Source organism: Anabrus simplex, chromosome 6, assembly GCF_040414725.1.
Source record: "Anabrus simplex isolate iqAnaSimp1 chromosome 6, ASM4041472v1, whole genome shotgun sequence".
NCBI lineage: Eukaryota > Metazoa > Arthropoda > Insecta > Orthoptera > Tettigoniidae > Anabrus > Anabrus simplex.
The window spans coordinates 300,391,366-300,415,966 of NC_090270.1; the positions used below are offsets into that span (position 1 = coordinate 300,391,366).

A 24,601-nucleotide genomic window follows, 5' to 3' on the forward strand; every position below is an offset into this window, starting at 1 on the left:
TTCCAATAAGAATGCTTGAAGGGCGACTTATTCTATCCAGAAATGAAAAGTATGGCGATGAAGCGACAAATTTCATCAGAAGTTACCTATTTGTAGGTCCACACAATTTAAAAATGTTGCATACTTGTTGGTCTCTTGAACTAAATGTTCGATCAGCTGGTCATCCACAAACAATTAAAAAATGTCAACAATAGTCATGGATTTGTACATGGCTATAATTAGGCTCTGGAAATGTCGACAGTCACCCTATAACAAAATCAGCCTCTTTGATCCATCTTGGTTTGTAATTTGATTTATTCTTTTCTCTGTAAATTATCCACTCTTTTGCAGTTTCGGTTATTGAAACAGATCTTGTACCAGTGGACACAAAAGGGCACCTTGTCCTCTGGTAACACACCTTCACCATCGTAACCATAACTAATCCTAATTCCTTCATTATTTACAAGATTTATTTCAGCACTGGCATGTAACTGTTGAGAGCTGAGAATACCAATAAGCCTGCCATCATCTTCATTACCAGAGGCCTTGTCTGTAAGTACTCTTACATCGGGCAGTTCCACAAAAATATCACCAGCAAGATCTTCAGTCAGTAGCATATCCAGTGCTTCTGAAAGGGAAAATCCCTCTCTGCAAAGAAGATGTACGAATTAGGATAAAATAACATGATCATACAGCTGCAGCAATTTTACTGAGTATAAACGCCTAGCATTGCCATATGGCAACAAGATTCAACATGCACTACTATGGCAGTGTCCATCCATATTATTTCAAATGCTTACAACATTTGTAATGAAGTGTGCGCAACACTACTGTAAACATAATCTAATAAAACAACTTCATTAATAAATTTTATATCCTACTTACGTGAAGCCGGCAGCCATTTTGCGGGAATCTGAAAATAACCAACAGTCCACTACCCCTTGTGTCACAACAACAGGTTTTAAAATTGAATAAACATGATTACTTGATTCTACAAACACTTCTATAACTGTTGGATAACACCACAGCCTTCCAGATTCTTTCTTGTTGCCGATAGTAACAAAGGAAAAGGCGCGAAAATAGTTGCCATATGGCAACGCATGGCACTAATGGGTTGAAAAAGTCTTCCTATTCTATGTGTCTTATGTCACAGTAAACTTACCTAACAAGTCCAGTAGTAGTAGTAGTAGTAGTAGTAGTAGTAGTAGTAGTAGTAGTAGTAGTTTTTTTTTTTTCTGTTATGGCAGGGGAAAATCTTTTAAAGACACCACTCTGTGTGGGAGTTGGATTTCCACCAACTAAAAACCCCTGCCCTCTTCACTCAGACCATTCTGGAACTGCTTGTCGGCATGACATCAGAATGGAGTGATGTATGTAATTAAGGTCTTCCTTTCTCTTCTTTCTCCTTCATCCCCATAATGCTTGTCGCCATTGCCTTTACTGTGTTCCAGGCAAACGGGCTCTCTAACATAATCTGAACCAGATTCCCTGGCGTGAGTTGTCGGCCAAGTTGTTGGCAGGCTTTTCTTCGTTCTTCTTCCCATCGAACACAGTAGAAAAAGGTGTGTTCTACTGTATCCCTTTCAGAACAGTACCAACAACCATCTCCCTGCGTCTTTCCCATCTTCATGGCATATACGCCGAATCTTCCATGTCCTGTCAGGATCTGCGACAGATAGTAATCTACCTGCCGATGTCTACATTTAAGCCAGTCTCCTATGTTGGGTATTAGCTTTTTTGTCCATTGGCCAACATCGGTTGTGCCATCCCATCGGTCTTGCCACTCTAGTAAGAGTTGGTTCCTCGAGGCTTTCTTTTCCTCAGCAGATATAGTTGCACCCCTTTCATGCCAAAGTTTTCTCTCTGCAACGAGGAGGTCAATGGGAATACTGGCAGCTACAACTTGTAAAGCTGCTGTCGAAACAGTTCGATATGCACAGGTAACTCTGAGCAGCATTTTCCTCTGTACTCTTTCCATAGCTCTTCGGTGAATCTTCCTCCTGAGTGCATTGTGCCAGATAGGTGCAGCATAAAGTAAAATGGAATATACTGCAGAGCACATAATCTGTCTCTTAACTGTTCTTGGTCCCCCGATGTTAGGCATAAGTCTGGCTAATGCCGATGCCTTCTTCTCTGCCTTTTGGGTTACTGCCTTCACATGTGCACCAAATGTGCAATTCCTGTCAATAAGAACCCCAAGGTATCGTACAGACTTTCCTGGGATAATCACTGTATCATTTAATAAGAAACGGACATTTTTCCAATTCCTGGAACCTTTCAAAATTACAGCCTCAGTCTTATGTGGAGCCAATCTCAACTTATTATTTACCATCCAAAGGTTAACTCGTCTCAGTGATTCATTTACTCGGAAGGTCAGTTCTTCTACATTCTCTGCTATTACCACTATTGCAAGGTCATCTGCATAACCAATAGATGTTGTCCCTTTTGTCAGCTGCAGGCGTAAGACACCATCATATAGAATGTTCCACAAGGTGGGTCCTAGGACAGATCCCTGTGGAACGCCAGCACTCATTTCAAGATCTTCTAAATCATGAAATCGTATTCTTCGTCCTTTGAAGTACTTAACGATTATTTGTTGTAGATACTGAGAAATGTTCATCCTACGAAGTTCTCTCAAAATAATGCTCCAAGAAGCAGTGTTAAAAGCATTTTTGACATCTAGCGTTATCAAGGCAGCCCATTTCTCACTGCTTTCTGCCTGTATTTGAATCACCCTCTCAATAGCTTGGGTTGTGGTTCTACCCTTTCTAAATCCAAACTGGTTCGAAGAAAGTCCTCCCTGTTGTTCAAGTTCTTTCTCCAGTCTAGTTTTAATCAATCCTTCGTAAAGTAGTAGTAGTAGTAGTAGTAGTAGTAGTAGTAGTAGTAGTAGTAGTAGTAGTAGTAGTAGTGGGATGGGCAACCTGTATGGTGAAGGAAAAAGTTACAGTTGCAAGGTGTTTTAAATGCCTTGGATTTGGACATAAAGCGCCACACTGCGACGTTAAGGATGACCGGTCACGGAGCTGTCTAAATTGTGGACAAGAAGGCCATTTGGCGAAGGATTGTGGGAACATTTCGTTTTGCACCATGTGCCAAGTGGAGGGCCACCGCTCAGATCAAATGAAATGCCCTACTTACAGGAAGCTAATATTAGAGGCAAGGAAGTTGAATTTAAACGACCAATAATGGACATACTGCAGGCGAATCTCATGAGGAAATCCGACAGTCATGACATCATGTATGCGACAGCCTTGGAAAAGAAAGTAGACTTAGTGCTTGTTAGCGAGCCAAACAGAAGGCGAGTAGCCGAAGGTGGTTGGTTCACGGACAAAAGATGTGATGTAGCTGCATATTTTTTAAATGATAAGTTGGAGGTGCTAAGCATAAGGGCAGAAGAAGGATATTTGTGTATTCAACTTCAGCAATATCAGATTTATTGTTGCTATATCTCTCCTAACATCCCTTTTGATATTTTCAAAGCTGAAGTAGATGCAATAGTTCAGGACTGCATGGCGTCAGGTATTGAATCTATCATTCTTGGAGACCTAAATGTCAAGTCGCCTCTGTGGGGGGCACCAACTGCAGATCGTAGGGGAGAATATTGGGCAGAATGGATAGCGACCCTAGACTTGGTGGTTCATAACACTGGAATCTTACCAACTTTTTCCAGAGGGAACTCAGAGTCTTTCATAGACGTCACCTGCTCAACGCAGGGTATAGCATCATTCATTGTTGACTGGGAAGTTATGGAAGATGAATCTCTCAGCGACCATCGTTTTATTTACTTTCAAGTTAAGGGATCGAAGAAGCTTAATGATATCACGAAAACGGTGTGGAACTATAATTGGGAAACCTTTAAAATTGCAATCGAGTGGATGTCACAAACTGTAGATACAGTGCAACATACTCTAAAAGATGTAACTACTGCTCTTAAAGATGCTTGTAGGACCAGCCGATTGAGGGGATCAACAAAATATAAAACACGAGTCCCTTACTGGTGGAACAATGAAATAGACATGCAAAGGAAAGACTGCAATCGCAAGAGACGAATTCTTACAAGATCTAGGAAAAAAATCAGCCAGGTCAACTTAATACCATTAGAAGCTGACTATAAGGCATCAAAGAGGCAACTAATGAAGCTAATAAAGGATTCTAAGAGAAATCTCTGGCAAAAGCTATGCGAAGATCTAGACAGTGATATCTGGGGAGCGGGATATAAGATAGTGACCGGTCGAATAATCAACAGGGTACCAGTTCAGCTCCCAGCTGATAGAAGGAAAGCCATAGCAATGGAGTTGTTCCCTTGTACTAATGACAGACTTGAAACGGAATCAGATTTTTGTGTTGCAGAACCGTTCACTGTGGTTGAGTTACAAGAGGTAGCACGCAATATGAAGACTGGTAAGGCACCAGGTGTAGATGGAATCCCACCAGAAGCCATCAAGTATGCAGTTGAGGTGGCACCTGGTTGGATCTTATCAGTCTTCAATGATTTATTAAAAAAGCGTGAATTCCCCGATGAGTGGAAAGTAGCCAAGCTAGTGCTGTTATTGAAGGCAGGGAAACTATCCTTAGATCCATCAGCATACAGGCCACTGTGCTTATTAAACACCTTGAGCAAACTTTACGAAGGATTGATTAAAACTAGACTGGAGAAAGAACTTGAACAACAGGGAGGACTTTCTTCGAACCAGTTTGGATTTAGAAAGGGTAGAACCACAACCCAAGCTATTGAGAGGGTGATTCAAATACAGGCAGAAAGCAGTGAAAAATGGGCTGCCTTGATAACGCTAGATGTCAAAAATGCTTTTAACACTGCTTCTTGGAGCATTATTTTGAGAGAACTTCGTAGGATGAACATTTCTCAGTATCTACAACAAATAATCGTTAAGTACTTCAAAGGACGAAGAATACGATTTCATGATTTAGAAGATCTTGAAATGAGTGCTGGCGTTCCACAGGGATCTGTCCTAGGACCCACCTTGTGGAACATTCTATATGATGGTGTCTTACGCCTGCAGCTGACAAAAGGGACAACATCTATTGGTTATGCAGATGACCTTGCAATAGTGGTAATAGCAGAGAATGTAGAAGAACTGACCTTCCGAGTAAATGAATCACTGAGACGAGTTAACCTTTGGATGGTAAATAATAAGTTGAGATTGGCTCCACATAAGACTGAGGCTGTAATTTTGAAAGGTTCCAGGAATTGGAAAAATGTCCGTTTCTTATTAAATGATACAGTGATTATCCCAGGAAAGTCTGTACGATACCTTGGGGTTCTTATTGACAGGAATTGCACATTTGGTGCACATGTGAAGGCAGTAACCCAAAAGGCAGAGAAGAAGGCATCGGCATTAGCCAGACTTATGCCTAACATCGGGGGACCAAGAACAGTTAAGAGACAGATTATGTGCTCTGCAGTATATTCCATTTTACTTTATGCTGCACCTATCTGGCACAATGCACTCAGGAGGAAGATTCACCGAAGAGCTATGGAAAGAGTACAGAGGAAAATGCTGCTCAGAGTTACCTGTGCATATCGAACTGTTTCGACAGCAGCTTTACAAATTGTAGCTGCCAGTATTCCCATTGACCTCCTCGTTGCAGAGAGAAAACTTTGGCATGAAAGGGGTGCAACTATATCTGCTGAGGAAAAGAAAGCCTCGAGGAACCAACTCTTACTAGAGTGGCAAGACCGATGGGATGGCACAACCGATGTTGGCCAATGGATAAAAAAGCTAATACCCAACATAGGAGACTGGCTTAAATGTAGACATCGGCAGGTAGATTACTATCTGTCGCAGATCCTGACAGGACATGGAAGATTCGGCGTATACGCCATGAAGATGGGAAAGACGCAGGGAGATGGTTGTTGGTACTGTTCTGAAAGGGATACAGTAGAACACACCTTTTTCTACTGTGTTCGATGGGAAGAAGAACGAAGAAAAGCCTGCCAACAACTTGGCCGACAACTCACGCCAGGGAATCTGGTTCAGATTATGTTAGAGAGCCCGTTTGCCTGGAACACAGTAAAGGCAATGGCGACAAGCATTATGGGGATGAAGGAGAAAGAAGAGAAAGGAAGAACTTAATAACATACATCACTCCATTCTGATGTCATGCCGACAAGCAGTTCCAGAATGGTTTGAGTGAAGAGGGCAGGGGTTTTTAGTTGGTGGAAATCCAACTCCCACACAGAGTGGTGTCTTTAAAAGATTTTCCCCTGCCATAACAAAAAAAAAAAAAGTAGTAGTAGTAGTAGTAGTAGTAGTAGTAGTAGTAGTAGTAGTAGTAGCAGTAGCAGCAGTAGTAGTAGTAGTAGTAGTAGTAGTAGTAGTAGTAGTAGTAGTAGTAGTAGTAGTTTTTTTTGTTATGGCAGGGGAAAATCTTTTAAAGACACCACTCTGTGTGGGAGTTGGATTTCCACCAACTAAAAACCCCTGCCCTCTTCACTCAGACCATTCTGGAACTGCTTGTCGGCATGACATCAGAATGGAATGATGTATGTTATTAAGTTCTTCCTTTCTCTTCTTTCTCCTTCGTCCCCATAATGCTTGTCGCCATTGCCTTTACTGTGTTCCAGGCAAACGGGCTCTCTAACATAATCTGAACCAGATTCCCTGGCGTGAGTTGTCGGCCAAGTTGTTGGCAGGCTTTTCTTCGTTCTTCTTCCCATCGAACACAGTAGAAAAAGGTGTGTTCTACTGTATCCCTTTCAGAACAGTACTGACAACCATCTCCCTGCGTCTTTCCCATCTTCATGGCGTATACGCCGAATCTTCCATGTCCTGTCAGGATCTGCGACAGATAGTAATCTACCTGCCGATGTCTACATTTAAGCCAGTCTCCTATGTTGGGTATTAGCTTTTTTGTCCATTGGCCAACATCGGTTGTGCCATCCCATCGGTCTTGCCAGTCTAGTAAGAGTTGGTTCCTCAAGGCTTTCTTTTCTTCAGCAGATATAGTCGCACCCCTTTCATGCCAAAGTTTTCTCTCTACAATGAGTAGTAGTAGTAGTAGTAGTAGTAGTAGTAGTAGTAGTAGTAGTAGTAGTAGTAGTAGTAGTAGTAGTAGTAGTAGTAGTAGTAGTAGTAGTGACATGAGTCAGGCCTCCCCATCTGCTTAAACTGCCACCGTATCTTTGACTGCGCTGTTATCTACTCAGAACTGACTGAACTACCAGCATCTTATATTGCAGAAGTTTTACCTTTTAGCACCAGATGTCCCCAGCATCAATTTTCTAGTGCAACCTTGTGTTGAGAGACTATAACTATTATCGAGAATGTTTTTGTTTGGAAGTTGGGTAACCTAATCACCACTCAATTGTTATTTAGCATTTTGGAGTTACCGTCACTGGTATTAAACTGATCTGCCAATAAAAAGGGTTGATATCAAAATCTAGTTTGTCAATAAAAATTTATATCTGCCAGCCCCCTATAAAAGCTGTGAGTTTCTTTGAACCAAGTAGCTTGCTTCAGTGTATCGTTGAGTGTTCTACGTGACTGAGGAGATCTCTCTCAAGGAGATGCTGGGGAGGGGGCTGGCATGAGAAGGCAGCATAAACAAAGGTATGGCAGAATTTAAACTATATGGATGTTCTGCATGTGAAAAAAAAAAAGGGAAAATTCCAGTGTTTCCACTTAGCATGTAACTGTTAGGTCTCCTGGCATTAAATGTAGGTTTCTCTTGGCAGTCTCCAGACTTTAAAATCTCTCCCCTAATGGGGATTTTGTAAAATGTAAGGATGCACAAATGTATACTGTTGTTTCCCTTTTTCAAATTTCATTTTTGGGTCACTAAATTTTTTAAATTTTGTAAGTTCATCTATCTGTTTTTGGACTTTAAAATTTTCTTCTCTGAGTCACCTTGTCGTATGGCTTAGCTGCAGTATCATCAAGCCTTATGCCCAGTTAGGTGCTTTTGTGAATTTAAATTTTGGAGTGCTTAAGTGCTTCAGCCAACACTCTCATTTTGTTCTTGGCTTTTCTAGTGTAAGCTTTGTCCTTTTGTTCTGTTCATAGCCGTGTAGTATAGGCTTCAGCCTCTGTTAATTTCAGGATCTTTTGATCCTTTTTTGAGTGTAGCTCCCCCAAAAGATAAGGGTAACAAAGGTATTACTTAATTTTGAAAGCAACATGCTTTTTCCACTTCAAGCATCTGTGGTGTTAGACATTTAACATTACTGTAGTCTACAGTCCAATAAGGGGTATTTTGTAAAACTAATTGAAAACTGAACTCCAGGGTTTGAGACTTGTCCGATATAAAGGTGTTCTAGAAGCTATGGCTTCTTTTTCTGAACTGTATCTTTATATTTCCCAGATATGTACAGGCTAGCCCACCCATACTAATTTATGAGACCTACAGTCAGACGTTTTTGAGTAATTAGAGGTAGGAGTTCTCCTCCCAATATTTTAAATTTTCTGAATTTACAGGCTCCTCTCTTGTGAAATGTTCTCTTTGTTGTTGTTGTTGTTGTTGTTGTTGTTGTTGTTGTTGTTGTTGTTGTTGTTGTTGTTGTTGTTGGAAATATCCAATTATAAGAAAAGAAAGGAAACAGAATGTTTCATTGAGTTTTTTTTAGCAATGTTTAAACTTTGGTTTATGCTTTGTTCAGCCATTCACCCCTCACATTTATTTCACTCTCTGGACCACAGAAATCTCTGTAGTAGTAGTAACAACAAAAATAATTGTTTGGCCGGGTTACCTTGCTACTGTAATAGAATGGCCCATACAGCCAGCGTCTCAATGCAAAGTGCCAAGTAGCAGTAAATGGGATCAATGGCTTTGGGTGGATGAGTCCCTTTAGATGGGGAAATGGAGCCCAGGTGTCTGTGTCTGTCTCCATGTGAGGGGCAACAGTGTCTCTTATACGAGGCAGCAGCAAGTCTGAAACATGTAGCTGTAAGTTTGCGTTCAGGAGATGGTGGGTTCAAGCTCCACTGTTGGCAGCCCTGAAGATGATCTGTGATTTCCCATTTTCACTCCAGGCAAATGCTTGGGTTGTACCTTAACTATGGTCATGGTTGCTTTCTTCCCAATCATAGCCTTTTACTATTACACTGTTGCCATATGACCTGTTTGTGTCAAAGTGATGTAAAACAAAGAGCAAACATAAAATAAATAAAAATAAAAAGATGTAACAAATGATCCATGTACTCTAATTTTTTACCTGATATGCACAAGTTTTGCCACCCATAGGTTCTCCCACGATCATGAGCCCATGTCTCACCAAGATCATCTCATAGATCTGGATTATCTTCATTAAATACCAGGGAGTAGCTTGAAGGTTGACCTTTTCAAGATTTACTTTCAACATTTCAATTAATTCATCACGGTCTGGCTGAGGGAGTTCAGTACCAGGGAATAAGTCAGAGTAGATTCCTATAAACAGAGGCACATCCTGAAACATAATGGAAGAGTGCATTTCATTAGGTAGGATGCAAATAAAAATGTGTATCTTCCTACAAAATTTTCAGGCTGTTACAATGAGAAAGAGTATCATAACCCATATACAATGCCAGTAAAAAAAAAAATTATAACATTGATAAGGACAAGGTCATTTTATTCACAAGCGATGTGACAGGTAGTTCATCATTGCAGGTGTTCAATAAATTTCCAAATTATTTGCAATTATTTAAGAATAGGCGAATGCCCTAAATGCAATCACTGATGATGATGATGATGATGATGATGATGATGATGATGATGATGGAAGTACAGTATATGAAGTATAAGAAATTGTTGAGGAATGCGAAAACAGGTTTGTACCTTTAAGGGTGGTAAGGAATGGTAAAGACCCACCTTATTATAATAGAGAAATAAAGAGACTAAGAAGGAGGTGCAGACTGGAAAGAAATAGAGTTAGAAATGGCTGTGGAAGTAAGGAGAAATTGAAGGAACTTACTAGAAAATTGAATCTAGCAAAGAAGGCAGCTAAGGATAACATCATGGCAAGCATAATTGGCAGTCATACAAATTTTAGTGAAAAATGGAAGGGTATGTATAGGTATTTAAAGGCAGAAACAGGTTCCAAGAAGGACATTCCAGGAATAATTAATGAACAAGGGGAGTGTGTATGTGAGGATCTTCAAAAGGCAGAAGTATTCAGTCAGCAGTATGTAAAGATTGTTGGTTACAAGGATAATGTCGAGATAGAGGAAGAGACTAAGGCCAAAGAAGTAATAAAATTTACATATGATAACAATGACATTTACAATAAGATACAAAAGTTGAAAACTAGAAAAGCGGCTGGAATTGATCAGATTTCTGGGGATATACTAAAGACAATGGGTTGGGATATAGTATCATATCTGAAGTACTTATTTGATTATTGTTTGGTCGAAGGAGCTATACCAGATGAATGGAGAGTTGCTATAGTAGCCCCTGTGTATAAAGGAAAGGGTGATAGACATAAAGCTGAAAATTACAGGCCAGTAAGTTTGACATGCATTGTATGTAAGCTTTGGGAAGGCATTCTTTCTGATTATATTAGACATGTTTGTGAAATTAATAACTGGTTCGATAGAAGGCAATTCGGTTTTAGGAAAGGTTATTCCACTGAAGCTCAACTTGTAGGATTCCAGCAAGATATAGCAGATATCTTGGATTCTGGAGGTCAAATGGACTGTATCGCGATTGACATGTCTAAAGCATTTGATAGGGTGGATCATGGGAGACTACTGGCAAAAATGAGTGCAGTTGGACTAGACAAAAGAGTGACTGAATGGGTTGCTATATTTCTAGAAAATAGGTCTCAGAGAGTTAGAGTAGGTGAAGCTTTGTCTGACCCTGTAATAGTTGAGAGGGGAGTTCCTCAGGGCAGTGTTATCGGACCTTTATGTTTTCTTATATATATAAATGATATGAGTAAAGGAGTGGAATCGGAGGTAAGGCTTTTTGCGGATGATGTTATTCTCTATAGAGTGATAAATAAGTTACAAGATTGTGAGCAACTGCAACGTGACCTCGAAAATGTTGTGAGATGGACAGCAGGCAATGGTATGTTGATAAACGGGGCTAAAAGTCAGGTTGTGAGTTTCACAAATAGGAAAAGTCCTCTGAGTTTTAATTACTGTGTTGATGGGGTGAAAGTTCCTTTTGGGGATCATTGTAAGTATCTAGGTGTTAATATAAGGAAAGATCTTCACTGGGGTAATCACATAAATGGGATTGTAAATAAAGGGTACCGATCTCTACACATGGTTATGAGGGTGTTTAGGGGTTGTAGTAAGGATGTAAAGGAGAGTGCATATAAGTCTCTGGTAAGACCCCAACTAGAGTATGGTTCCAGTGTATGGGACCCTCACCAGGATTACCTGATTCAAGAACTGGAAAAAATCCAAAGAAAAGCAGCTCGATTTGTTCTGGGTGATTTCCGACAAAAGAGTAGCGTTACAAAAATGTTGCAATGTTTGGGTTGGGAAGAATTGAGAGAAAGAAGAAGAGCTGCTAGACTAAGTGGTATGTTCCGAGCTGTCAGCGGAGAGATGGCGTGGAATGACATTAGTAGACGAATAGGTTTGAATGGCGTTTATAAAAGTAGGAAAGATCACGATATGAAGCTAAAGTTGGAATTCAAGAGGACAAACTGGGGCAAATATTCATTTATAGGAAGGGGAGTTAGGGATTGGAATAACTTACCAAGGGAGATGTTCAATAAATTTCCAATTTCTTTGAAATCATTTAGGAAAAGGCTAGGAAAGCAACAGATAGGGAATCTGCCACCTGGGCGACTGCCCTAAATGCAGATCAGTATTGATTGATTGATTACAAATTCAGACCAAATGAAACACACATCGCAGTAAACGGTGCCCAAACAGTCATCAATACCAGCTGTATATGGATGTGCATTGTCCTGCTGAAAAAGCACATCACCTTCCTGTCAAAGAAATAGCAGTAGCACGGGGACAACAACCTATGCAATGTAGCAGGCACTGGTTACATTACCCTGCAGAAATACCAACTGCGACCGCGAATTGTAACTGATGGCCCCTCAAACAATGAAGCCTGGGGTGAGACCTGGGTGTCGAGGATGAATGCACTCTGGAATAGGCCACTAACCAGGTCAGTGTCGTACAAGTTTGTGTCCATCCCTTGCATACAGACAGAACCTACTCTTGTCACTAAGAGCAACAAAGTGCCGTTCTCCTCTCCAGTCGACTCTTTTCATGAAACCAGAGAAGCCGTACTTGGCGCTGTTGTGGTGTCAGTGGTAGCCTGGCCAGAGGCACACGTGATCATAATCCTGCTGCAAGCAGACAGTTCCCAATGGTCCTTGGTGACACAGCAGGTGCAACATGTGGCTGGATTTCGTTCCTGGATGATGGTCGGTCGGTCGGTCACCGCTGATCGCACAATACGTCAATCTTGACATGTACTGATCTTGACAAGCATCTGTACTATGCGGCCGTCTAGAGCCTGGTCTACGGCTGTGGGAATGTTCCACAGACCGCGGCAGAAAACAGCGACACACCACCAATACACTGCGCCCAACATGTGCAGCAATCCGTTGATACGTCCATTCAGCTTCTTGCAGGCCCACAATGCAACCCCATTCAAATGGCTACAGTGTTCAACAGGAGCGTGTACTTCTCAGTGGGGCATGATTGTACCCTAGAATGAATGTTGCGAACATTGCCGAACTCTAACCTCAACACAGTTACTGCCTGCAGAGCCAAAACAGAATGTGCACGGACAGGCCTCCTGAGCGCCATCTGATTGCCAATGAAAAATGAAAAAATGAATCACTAATACAACAACCTTTCAGTATGCACATATTATACCCTTGTGCCACTGAACACAGTCCTTGAGGATGTTGCATGTTTGTTTGTTTGTTTTTTTCGGCAGTTTATATTGTACCAGTAATGCTGGTACAGCATTTATTTTACATTAAAATCACGAAGTATTTCCACCATATGAGAGCACATCAGCTATATTACTTCCAACATGGATCTAATGACATATGCTGTGCCACTTCTGGATACAGCAAGTACACATCACCCAAGCTAAGCTGATATTACATTTTGTTTAATATCTCCAATAATAATGGTGATACAAAAGAACTGACAATGGCAACATGTGTATTTTAATAATGCCTATAAGACTAGTGTTACAGCAACCAAGACATTATTGTGTCATTTATTAAAGATTTAAGTAAACTAATGCAATCAGTGTGACATGACTCACAGGCCTCAACTCTTGGCTATATAAACTGAGCATAAACTATACTTAATATTCAGTCCTCAATTCACAGCTGCTGGACTAGGTCAGAGATGCTTCACATCATTAAGTCACATCAAGTGCTATGTGTTGGCTTAGCTATTTTCTGTGCTGAGAGAATACTTAAAATTTCTGCGATCTCATATTACGAGTCAACTCTTGCATTAATACTTCATGTTTGTTTTCTATGCTGAGACCATACTTAAACTTCCTGCAAATCCACCTTACAAGTTAACACTTGTGTAAATATTTCATGTTAAGGACTTGGTTGTTTATTGCTATTTGCTTTACGTCGCACCGACACAGATAGGTCTTATGGCGATGATGGGACAGAAAGGCCTAGGAGTGGGAAGGAAGTGGCCGTGGCCTTAATTAAGGTACATCCTCAGCATTTTCCTGGTGTGAAAATGGGAAACCATGGAAAACCATCTTCAGGGCTACCGACAGTGGGGATCGAACCTACTATCTCCCAGATGCGAGCTCACAGTTGTGCGCTCCTAAATGCACGGCCAACACCCCCGGTGGTTGTTTATTGTACTCTTGATAGTGTTTAACAATTTCTTTGTGTGCTAAATCAAATTAAATTTGAAATCCTAATTCTAGAATAAATGTTTGCTCTTATCACATGTATCTATTTGTTCATTCAACAAAAACAAAGATGCAACAAATGATCTATGTACTCCAATTTCTTTACGTGGTAAGCACGTTTTGCCACCCATAGGTACTCCCACAATCATGAGCCCATGTCTCACTAAGATCATCTCATAGATCTAGATTATCTTAATTTACCAGGGAGTAGCTTGAAGGTTGACCTGTCCAAGATTTATGTTCCTTTCTGTGTTGTTCCCCATATGACTAGTTATCAAGTAATTACAATATCTGGTAAATGTACATCTAATAACTTACTCGCTGCATGAGCATAGCATTCCAGAGCTCCTCATCAACTCCATTTGACTGCTCTACCTAAACACCATCAGCCATGCTAGAAACTCTGTCGGCATCTCTGATGTCTTCTGTGTGAAAGTTGGTGTCCATCAGGGATCTACGTCGTCACCACTCCTTTTCATCCTCATCATGGACACTCTAACATGTGATTTGCAGTGTGATGTCCCATGGACACCGCTGTATGCTGATAATATCATGCCTGCAGCTACAACTAGGGAAGGATTCCAGCAACATGTACAGACATGGACTGATCGCCTTTTGCACTTTGGGCTTCATCTTAACACTAGGAAAACAGAGTACAGTATTTGGAAAGAAGTTCAGCTGATGGATCCATCCAAGTTAATGATGAAGATCTTCAGAAAGCTAACATGTTCAGATATCTGGGATCGTACCTGGAGGGTGAGAGTGGAATTGAAGGTGATGTCAGAGCGCAAGTCACAGCAATGTTGTCAAAGTGGACTATGTTACAGGTACTTTGTGAGACCACAAAATACCAATACACCTGAAATCAAAGATCCACTGAACTGTTGTAAATCCAGTGGCATTATATGACATGGAATGCTGGCCTGTATACTTCAGGCAAAGGCAAAGCACATGGTTCACTTGACAAAGGGTGTCTCTCTCAAGGATTACATCTGAAACAACACTCTTGGGCAGCTGTTTGGTACTGCCTCTATTTGAGATAAAATGCGAAAAGGGCAAGTATGATGATTTGGCCATGGCTCATAGGCAGTACCTGGAACAGTTGCCAATACATCTTGTCACCTTGCTGTCGAAGGCCGACAACCACTTGGCGGACCCAAGAGACATTTGCAGGATACTATTAACAAGAATGTGAGAATCCGTGACATTTGTCCAACTGATGCACAGGACCAAGCAAAGTGGTGATTGAAGATTCTAAAAATGGACCCTGATACATGGACAATACTAAGTTGATAATGACAGTGTTGATGATGATGATGATGATGATGATGATGATATATCTAATAAATTAATTAATCTGTCTGGTTATATGCATTTGTGTATATATCCATATATTCTTTCTTATACTTCCTTTCTGCTTCATTGTGTATTCTCCTACTTTATTGTTTTTTATTCTCTCCATAATTTCTTATTCTTAATCTTTTCTTTCTTTCTTTCTTTCTTTCTTTCTTTCTTTCTTTCTTTCTTTCTTTCTTTATGTAATTTTACTATGGTCTCACCTTTCCTTACTTTTTCTGATGTTTCTACTATAAACCCTGTCCGTGCTGGGGACAATTTGTTCTTAAAATGTTCCCATTCTTCTACAACATTCTTGATCTTTATTCTTGATATTAGACAAACTGGTTCCTTTACAGACATATGTGGTATGAGCTTATCTTTCAGTTTTCCTAACTCTCATCATATTTTGTCACCTTTCATATATCTGTACAGTCCTACTTCTTTCAGCATGGCTATCCATTCTGTGATGATTCATCAAAAGCTTTGTCAGGTATGGCTGTAACATCTATAAGTTCTGAATGATTTTGTTTTCTATTTCCAATGCTGCTAAACTGAAACTTGTGCCAAGGGGAATGTCTAGTATCTTCTTTCATACACTGCTCTCAGGACTGACTCCAGTCCATTCAATCATTGTCAACATTATCATCTTCCGCCAGCTCCTGCGCCCTTAGTCCCCATGCCCACAATACCTAACTCTCCAAGTGCACAGTTACTCTACTGTACTTCACAGGTGGCTTGAAGTGCTGTCTCAACAGGCTAGTGGCCAGCATCTTGGGGAGTGGCATTCCAACTGATGAGTCAGCTGCCACACTTCAAGATGTAGATTTTTTATGATTTAAAAAGGCTGAATCTGTTCAATTTTTGTTGATAAGTTATCGGATTGTGAGCAACTGCAAAAAGACCTCGACAATATTATGAGATGGACAGCAGATGGTAAACACGGCAAAAAGTTAGACTGAAGTTTCATGAAGAGAAAATGTCCTCTGAGTTTAAATTGCTGTGTTGATAGAGTGAAACTAACTTATGGAGATTATTGTACGTACCTAGGTGTTAACATAAAGAAAAGATCTTCATTGGGATAATCACATAAACAAGACTGTAAATAAAGGTTACAGATTATATGGTTATGAGAGTATTTAGGGGATGTAGTAAGGTGGTAAAGGAAACAGCAAATAAGTCACTGGCTAAGATGACAATTAGATTATGGTTGCACTATATGGGACCCTCACCAGGATTACATGATTTGAGAAGAGGAAAGAATTCTTGTTCTGAGTGATTTCCGACAAAAGAGTAGTATTATGAAAATGTTGCAAAGTTTGGGCTGGGAAGACTTAAGAGAAAGGAGGCGAGTTGCTTGAGTGAGTGGTATGGTCCAAGCTGTCAGTGGAGAGATGGCATGGAATGACATTAGCTGACGAATAAGTTTGTAATAAATAATGTTATCGGCTTTACATCCCACAAAATAATTTTTCGGTTTTCGGAGACGCCGAGGTGCCAAAATGTTGTCCCGCAGGAGTCCTTTTACGTGCCAGTAAATTTACTGACACGAGGCTGACGTATTTGAGCACCTTCAAATACCACCGGACTAAGCCAGGATCAAAACTGCCAAGTTGGGGTCAGAAGGCTAACGCCTCAACCATCTGAGCCACTCAGCCTGGTGAATAAGTTTGAGTGGTGTTTTTAAAAGTAGGAAAGTTCACAATATGAAGAAAAAGTTGGAAATAAAGAGAACAAATTGGGGTAAATATTCATTTATAGGAAGAGGAGATATGGATTGGAATAACTTACCAAGGGAAATGTTCAATAAATTTGCAAATTCTTTGCAATCATTTAAGAAACGACTAGGAAAACAACAGATAGGGAATTTGCCACTTGGGCAACTGTGATAGTGACTGAATTAGATAACACTAATGAATACCTTTGTCAGATTGTATAATTCATTAACACAACAAAAGAGGTAGTATAATAATGTATAACAGCAACATGATCTAAATTCTAGAATTTTAGAGAAGTCTAAAACATTCCACTGAAGGAAGAAAAGGACATGAATGCAGGATGTTGCAACTGCAGCAAGTGGTGTTAAATAGACATGGGCTGTACACACAGGACAGAGAGACTTCAACAGATGAGCACACAGACTCACTGCCTGGGATCTGCAGATAATGATGAAGGAAGTACCAAGATGGAAGACCAAGTGGTCAGGAGAGCTGAAGAGGATTTTTGGCAAACAGTCGTCAACAAACAGAAAACAAAGAAAGGATTGGGAGAGACTGTCAAGAAAGATGTATGAAAGATATGAACTTGCCAAAATGAAAACGGCCTTTGTCTTCTATGGGATTTTTAATGCAAATTCTAAGTTTGCCACTATTGTGGACATCGCCTACATAAAACTGCTCTATCAATTAACAAAATAACTGAAAATATGTATAAAACTGAACTTCTTACTAAGAATGATTTAAAAAATCTACTAACAGAAGCTTCTTTACGACATCTGGCTATAATCATACAAAAACCTTATTGACAAAATGGAAAATTAACATGCACTGTACATACATATCCCACATTGTTCCATCTATACGACGGGTTGGCGAATGAAGCCCCTCCATCAACTTCTGTCTTTGAACTTTTCTCCTTCAATGTTGTCCCAGTCCCCTCCTCATTGCTGAATGTCATTTTTTACCATGTCTGTACATCGCATTCTTGGCCGCCCTCTTGGTCTTGAATATTTTAACTGCAAATCATACTTTTTTCTGGGTATGCGATCAGGATCCATCCTTCGCATGTGACCATACCTATTGAGTCTACACAGAGTTATGTTATCTTGCATTCTGCCAACCTGAGCCATGTCCCTGATGTTCTCATCACGAATTTTATCTCTCCTTGTTTTGCCAACCATCACTCAGATGAATCTCATTTCAGCTGCCTGAATCCTTGCTTCATCCTTTTTCCTCATGGTCCAGGTCTCACTCCCATATGAGAAAATTGGCATGTAATAAGTCAGATAAATTGCTCACTTTCATTTCAATGGTACTTTTGGGTTCCATATTATGTCTCGGACAACTCTATAGAATGTTCCTCCAGCTTGAATCATGCTGGTAAGTTCCTCTTCAATGGAGCCTGTTGCTGATGTCATGCTTCCTAGATATTTGAACTTGTTGGACATCTTGAGTTGTTTACCCTCTATTTCAATGTAACCTTCAGGTTGACCTTTCTCTGCATAACCAAAGTTACAAACAGAAATCTACTTGAGACATTGCCTAGGAACATGGCCAATCACAATGTATGCAAGTACAGAATAGCATTTAATTTGAAAGTACTATGAGAGTGGTTCGGAAGCAGCAGTTGAATTCAGCATAACATTATACACATATTTGTTCCATGGTAAGCTACTAGAGTTGATGTTTCTAATGATGATGATGATGATGATGATGAAATTCTTTTAATACACAGTTCACTGAGCGAACTGGCCATGTGGTTAGGGGCGCACAGCAGTGAATTTGCATCCGGGAGATAGTGGGTTCGAACCCCACTGTTGGTAGCCCTGAAGATAGTTTTCCGTGATCTCCCATTTTCACACCAGGCAAATGCTGGGACTGTACCATAATTAATGCCATGGCTGCTTCCTTCCCACTTCTAGGCTTTTCCTATCCCATCATCGCCATAAAACCTATTTGTGTCGGTGTGACGTAAAGCAAATTTTTAAAAAAGTGCATATTAAGTGTTGCTATTTTTGTTTGTAGAAGCGATGATCTAGGGTATTTAAGCAGTGCAAACTGGAACACATCATGTTGCCAGAAGATCAGACATTTTATTCTTCATCTGCCTACTCAGTACATCATGGAACATTAATACACAAGAACTGATTTATTGTGCCAACCAAGCAGCACCATCATTTCCCATATGGAATAAATGAATAAGGAAATCAAACAACAACATTAAGAACAATTAAATCATCAGTTACCTGTGCAAGGAACTTGGGCAGGTTCACATCCACAATGGCTCTCAACACCAAAACAGACTCATTTTGATCTTGATACTTCAGTTTGAGATTGCCAGCTGCTGTAAGAACTGTTTTCACAGCTCTCATACCATAATCATAATGATGCTGGGATGATAGTTGCTCTGAGCATAACTTGTATGTATGGACAATCTTTTCTGCAAGGCTGAAAAGAGGAATCAAACTCCAGCACTCCAATTCAAAGAAATCCTAAAATTTCAAAATAAGGGAGCCTACAAGAGAATTACAATAAAACTCCTTAACTCATTAAAATCCAAATTATTTTTATCATCTGTAACGTTACCCTAAAAATGCAATGGGGAAGTCACCAAACATCTTTTCTTTTGTGAAGACTGGGTTAGGAAGTTTTCATTGCAATAGTATGCCCTCTTGCTTCCTACCATCAGTCACAATCAAACTGGGGAGTTTTCAATATAATGGCAGACATACACTCTCCACCTGTCTTTTTTTACACCCTCAGAAAGACTGTCTTAGTGGTTTTCCAAACTGAAATCAACATAGGTCATTACAAGTTTGAAGAATTTAATAAAAATGAAGAGGAAGAACCTTTTCTGGCTCTTTGCAGGATTGAATTTTTTAAAGTTATTTAGTGAATTGTGGTGCTATAATTTGGAATAGGCCATAATTGTAATTCTAGACCAGGTCATAAGTGAGCTTCTGCCAATATTCCATTAAGGGTGCACACTGATCACTCCAATCAGCCCATCAGAGCAGGGATCAAATAGCTGGAATACTATGATGAACCAGTGTGTTACCAGTACATCTTGACCTCCCTGTTATTAACAGGCAGATACTTCGCTCTCGCCACCCTCCATTGAATACTGCAAGGAAGCTTGTTGAAAGTAATTTCAACATGATTGACAGCTGGAAGCAATTATGGAAGACCTCTGCAACACCAGAACAGCAAGCTATGCCATGCATCACATCTAAGCCACCAGGTTTTGAGCTCGCCAGAAAAATTTGGTGTACTCTAAACCGAATCAGAACTAATTGTGGTAGATGTGCAGACTCCCTTTATAAATGGAAAAAAATTCCATCTCCCGAGTGTAGTTGTGGTGCTGAAAGACAAACTGTTCAGCATATTATCCAAGAATGCCCTCTATCAGCCTTCTCAGGAGATCCAGCCGAGTTCCTGATGGCTACTCAAAACGGTGTAAATTATATTAGAGATACCAATCTGACATTTTGACTTAATGTGTTCAGACGTGAAAATAATTTTAAAATACTTTTATTGTGATGTGATTGTAAACCATACGATAAATAAATAGTATCAGAAAATGTATAAACCAGAGGAATGGCATGCTAAAGAAGAAAGTTATCTAACTGCCCAGCTATTTCCTGTCAATATTCAGGCAGGCTGTTATACTCGGTATGCAGCAGTAATCCCATCTATCGGAGATAAGTGGCAGCATAAGAGACAAAGAATGACACAACAAACAATGGTCAATGCAATGTTATTGTTGATCAATTTTATGAGCTTTCGATATTGTAGGCCTTCACATTTAGTTTTCTTCTGACTCTGAAATACCACTCTTACTATAGTCAGTAAGTAAAACTGAATAAAACATAAACATAAATGAAATTGTATTCTCTATAACTTGTGTTATGTAGTACTTTTCAATAGGACCAATAACATATGTATTTAAAAATTAAATTTTAGGTGCCTGCCCCTAAACTATTATTTCATCCAGAGTAAATAAAACTGTTTGTAGCTCAGACTGTAGCTTCTTATTTCCCAACTCTATATACCAATTTTCATTAAATTATGTTTAGCCATTTTCTCGTGGCTCGGCGTTGACATGGACTTAGCAATAAAAATACAAATTCATGGATATCTCTGTTATCATGGCCAGGACGGTAAAAATGTATGAGACATAAATGGTTGGAAATTTAATACTATATAACTTTAGTTGTGTAGTATTTACCGATAAGACCAAAAAACATATCAGATGTAAGGCTCTATTGGTGAAAAATGTCTAATTCCCTCCATGGGAATTTTCCATTAGGACCACTAATAACATAAATATTTGAAAATTAAATTTTATGCCTTCTCCTAAACTACTATTTCACTGAGCATAAATAAAATGACTTACAGCCTAGATTGTAGTGGCTCATTCCCCAATTTTACATATGGATTTTCATTAAATTTCTCCTAAACTACTATTTCACTGAGCATAAATAAAATGATTTATAGCCTAGATTGTAGTGGCTCATTCCCCGATTTTACATAAGGATTTTCATTAAATTCTCTTCAGCCATTTTATCATGATGTGCATACATACAGACACACAGAAATTACGGAAAAGTAAAAAGTGCATTTCTTTGTTACTGTGGACATAACCGATACAGAAATATCGTTCTTTTCAAATTCTGAGCAATGTACAGATAAAATGTATATATATATATATATACACTTTTTTGTATAATATTTTATTCTGTTTGGACTGAAATTTTGGACAAGGAAGAACTGTTTTGATCTCATAAACCTGGACCCATGCAGATCATTTTAAATTGTCTGTTTTAGAAACACTTATTTATTGGTTGTATCAAAAATTACCATTTTATCTGTGGATTTTAATATTTTTGTCTTTATCAAAATTTATGAAACACCCTCTACCTACACACGCAGTTCTGGAAGCAAGTTTCCTGCTGCATAAATGAAAACTTTTCTCACACATTTATCATCACTGTGTCAGCAAAAAAGAAGAGACTTTTGATTGGAGAAAGTAAAAGTGAATGTAATTGGTGAATGTGAAAGTTGAAGGTGAATTCTGCATTCTAATTGGTTTTCTTAGGTGGTTGCACCATTTCCTGTTTCTCAATCTTACCCCCCTTCTTCGGTGGGAATCTGTGTTTTTGATTATCTGACCATCTTAGCGAGCAGACATGTTTGTCCTTCGGTCCCTTCATGGCAAACCTGGTCTCAGGGTAAGCACTGTTTCTTCCTTTATTTCATTTTGAACTTCATTCAAATGTAACAATTTACTTTTTTATTTCCTTATGCAGGAGTTTGCCCTCGAATTTCACATTCACTGCTAATTTTGTCAAAATGACTGAGCTTCTCAGCTAAGGTCATATACAATTTGTTTGGAGGCGATACCCTTTTCTTTACCTTTGTATTAGTTTGTAACTATCCCTCGGGTTTGCCTCCTGGTATTTCTGTATCTCCTTTCATACGTATGGAAAATCTACGCATATTTATCTGAGGTGATTTAGATAATGATGCAATTTTACGGTACCTGTGTGTTTGGTATAATTTCTATATTTGTCTGCGTGGAATGGGAATAACCCTTACTTAAATCGACATGTGTTGTCGGATTAAGGTTTCTATTGGTTTGAATATAGTGACAAATATTACTTTTAGCACACTGCACAGATTTTTTTTTTTTTTTGCTAGTTGTTTTACATCACACCGGCGCACAGATAGGTCTTACGGCGACGATGGGACAGGAAAGGGCTAGGAGTGGGAAGGAAGAGGCCATGGCATTAAGGTACAGCCCCAGCATTTGCCTGGTGTGAAAATGGGAAAACACGGAAAACCATTTTCAGGGCTGCCGACAATGGGGTTCGAACCTACTATCTCCCGAATACTGGATACTGGTCGCACTTAAGCGACTGCAGCTATCGAGCTCGGTACTGCACAGGTCTGCAGGTATGTCTAATAACATATTTTCCCTTTGTAACTAGGTCCTTCACTTTTTGAGTTTCTGAGTTCTCTTCTTTTTAAATAAATGTTGTGATCCAAGCGCAATTACCCTCTCCATTTTCTTTAATTGGAAAGGCTGCACTCCATTACCTCTCAGGGTTTCATTCTGCTTCCCACATCCATCCCGTAGTTGTCATGTTTCCCAACCTGTTTGTTTATATTTTGTACAGCGATGTTTTGATGAGTCTAAGATTTTTATTAAGGTTAAAACTTCCTTCTTTATCATTACTGTTTTTGTAATCAGCCAAATTTGGTTACATAAATAATATTTGCATGTTAACAAATATGAAAAAATAAACAATGTTGTAAATGTAGTTAGTTCCAACAATAGTGAATGTTAGACCATAAATAATAACAGTATGGCCTCAGGCTGCCTGCACATCAAGTTCAACATCGCATTTTCTTCTACCAGATGGCAGAGTAAAGCTGATCTCTCCTGGGTGTTCTATGGCCGAGTTTTCATTAATTCTGTTGGGTAAACACTGAGTGTCTCACAAGAGATCTTTTGCATACCGCCACCATACGACATGGAGTGTCGAATACCTAGAGGCCAGCACTCTACCACTCATCTACAGAGTGAGCTATGTTGGACCATACGGGTAGCAATATGGACTTCAATAAATATGTTTTTGTTGTTGTTGTTGTTGTTGTTGCTGCTGCTGATGTGAAGAAAGTCATCTTATCATCACTGATCTGGCATCGCAGTAGAGCTTAGTGATGTCTCTGAAACTTGGTTGATTGTTCTCAAATTCTGACAAGTGGAGAAGATGTTTCTCATCCATGATGGAATTGGGAACCCAGGCACAGTGGTCACTTGCTGGACTCATAAATGCAAATTCTTAAATACATAGCAAGGCAGTCGTGTCGTGTCCTGTCCTGTCCTGTGACTAAAATTTGCCACTGCTTCCTTCCTCTCTCCCAGTTTTCATGGTTTTCCTTCCAATTTTTTTTGTGTCAAGCTGTTAAGCAGTTGGTTTTATATAATTTGTGACAAGAGGTTTTTTAGCAAATGTATTTGAGGTGGTATCTCTTTTGTATGTAAATTGATGTCTTTCTTAGTCAATGAATTTGCTATCCCTCCAGTCCAATATCGGAGGGAATCCGCAAGAATACAAGCTTTTCCAAAAACTCCTAGATTTTCAAGATCGTTTCTTATGGTATGTATATTCTTTTTTTTTTTTTTTTTTTTTAGACTGACAGACTGACTGAGGATACTGCTTGTCTTGCTGCATTAGAGTCAATCAACATTCCAACTTTCTGAAAAGCCTAATCTGTATACAAGAGCTGTTGCAGGACTAGGGAAATAGCTGCTGTTTCACTATCAAGTATTTTTTTTTTTTCACCAGAGGAAGATAATGAATGAAAAGCTTGTAATTAATTCCTGCTCTTGATGCATTTACTTTTACCATCAGAGAAATGCCTGTATAGAATCTTAACCATTCTTCCTCAAGGTGATCCAGATTACAGTAATAATTTCAACAGCTGATTTTTACTTTCTTCAAATTTTTTAATGCAGGATATGAGCCTGATTTCAGAAGGTCTTCTATTAGTTATAGATTTACTTGTACAGAGAGGAAGTCTAATGGATTTACAGGCGTTTAGATTCTGCTTTAGATGTGATAAATATAGAATCTATATCAATTTCTCTGAACAATTTAATGCTTATTTTGAGGACATTATTATTCATATTTGGAAATACAAATCATTTTATGCGTATAGACCAGGGGACGGCGCAGGCGACAGGGGCA

At 39.4% G+C, this 24,601-nt stretch overlaps 1 protein-coding gene across 1 annotated transcript in view; it reads right to left on the reverse strand.

The window, feature by feature from the left end:
- Window positions 1–24,601, reverse strand: part of Dnah3 (dynein heavy chain 3, axonemal) — a 912,075-nt gene that overhangs the window by 434,682 nt on the left and 452,792 nt on the right. Inside the window, exons 28-29 of the mRNA XM_068228454.1 lie at window positions 19,091–19,292; window positions 9,155–9,385 (exon numbers count right to left, since the gene is read on the reverse strand). Of these exons, the coding sequence (XP_068084555.1) occupies window positions 9,155–9,385; window positions 19,091–19,292 (433 nt within the window). The remainder of the gene's footprint in view (window positions 1–9,154; window positions 9,386–19,090; window positions 19,293–24,601) is intronic.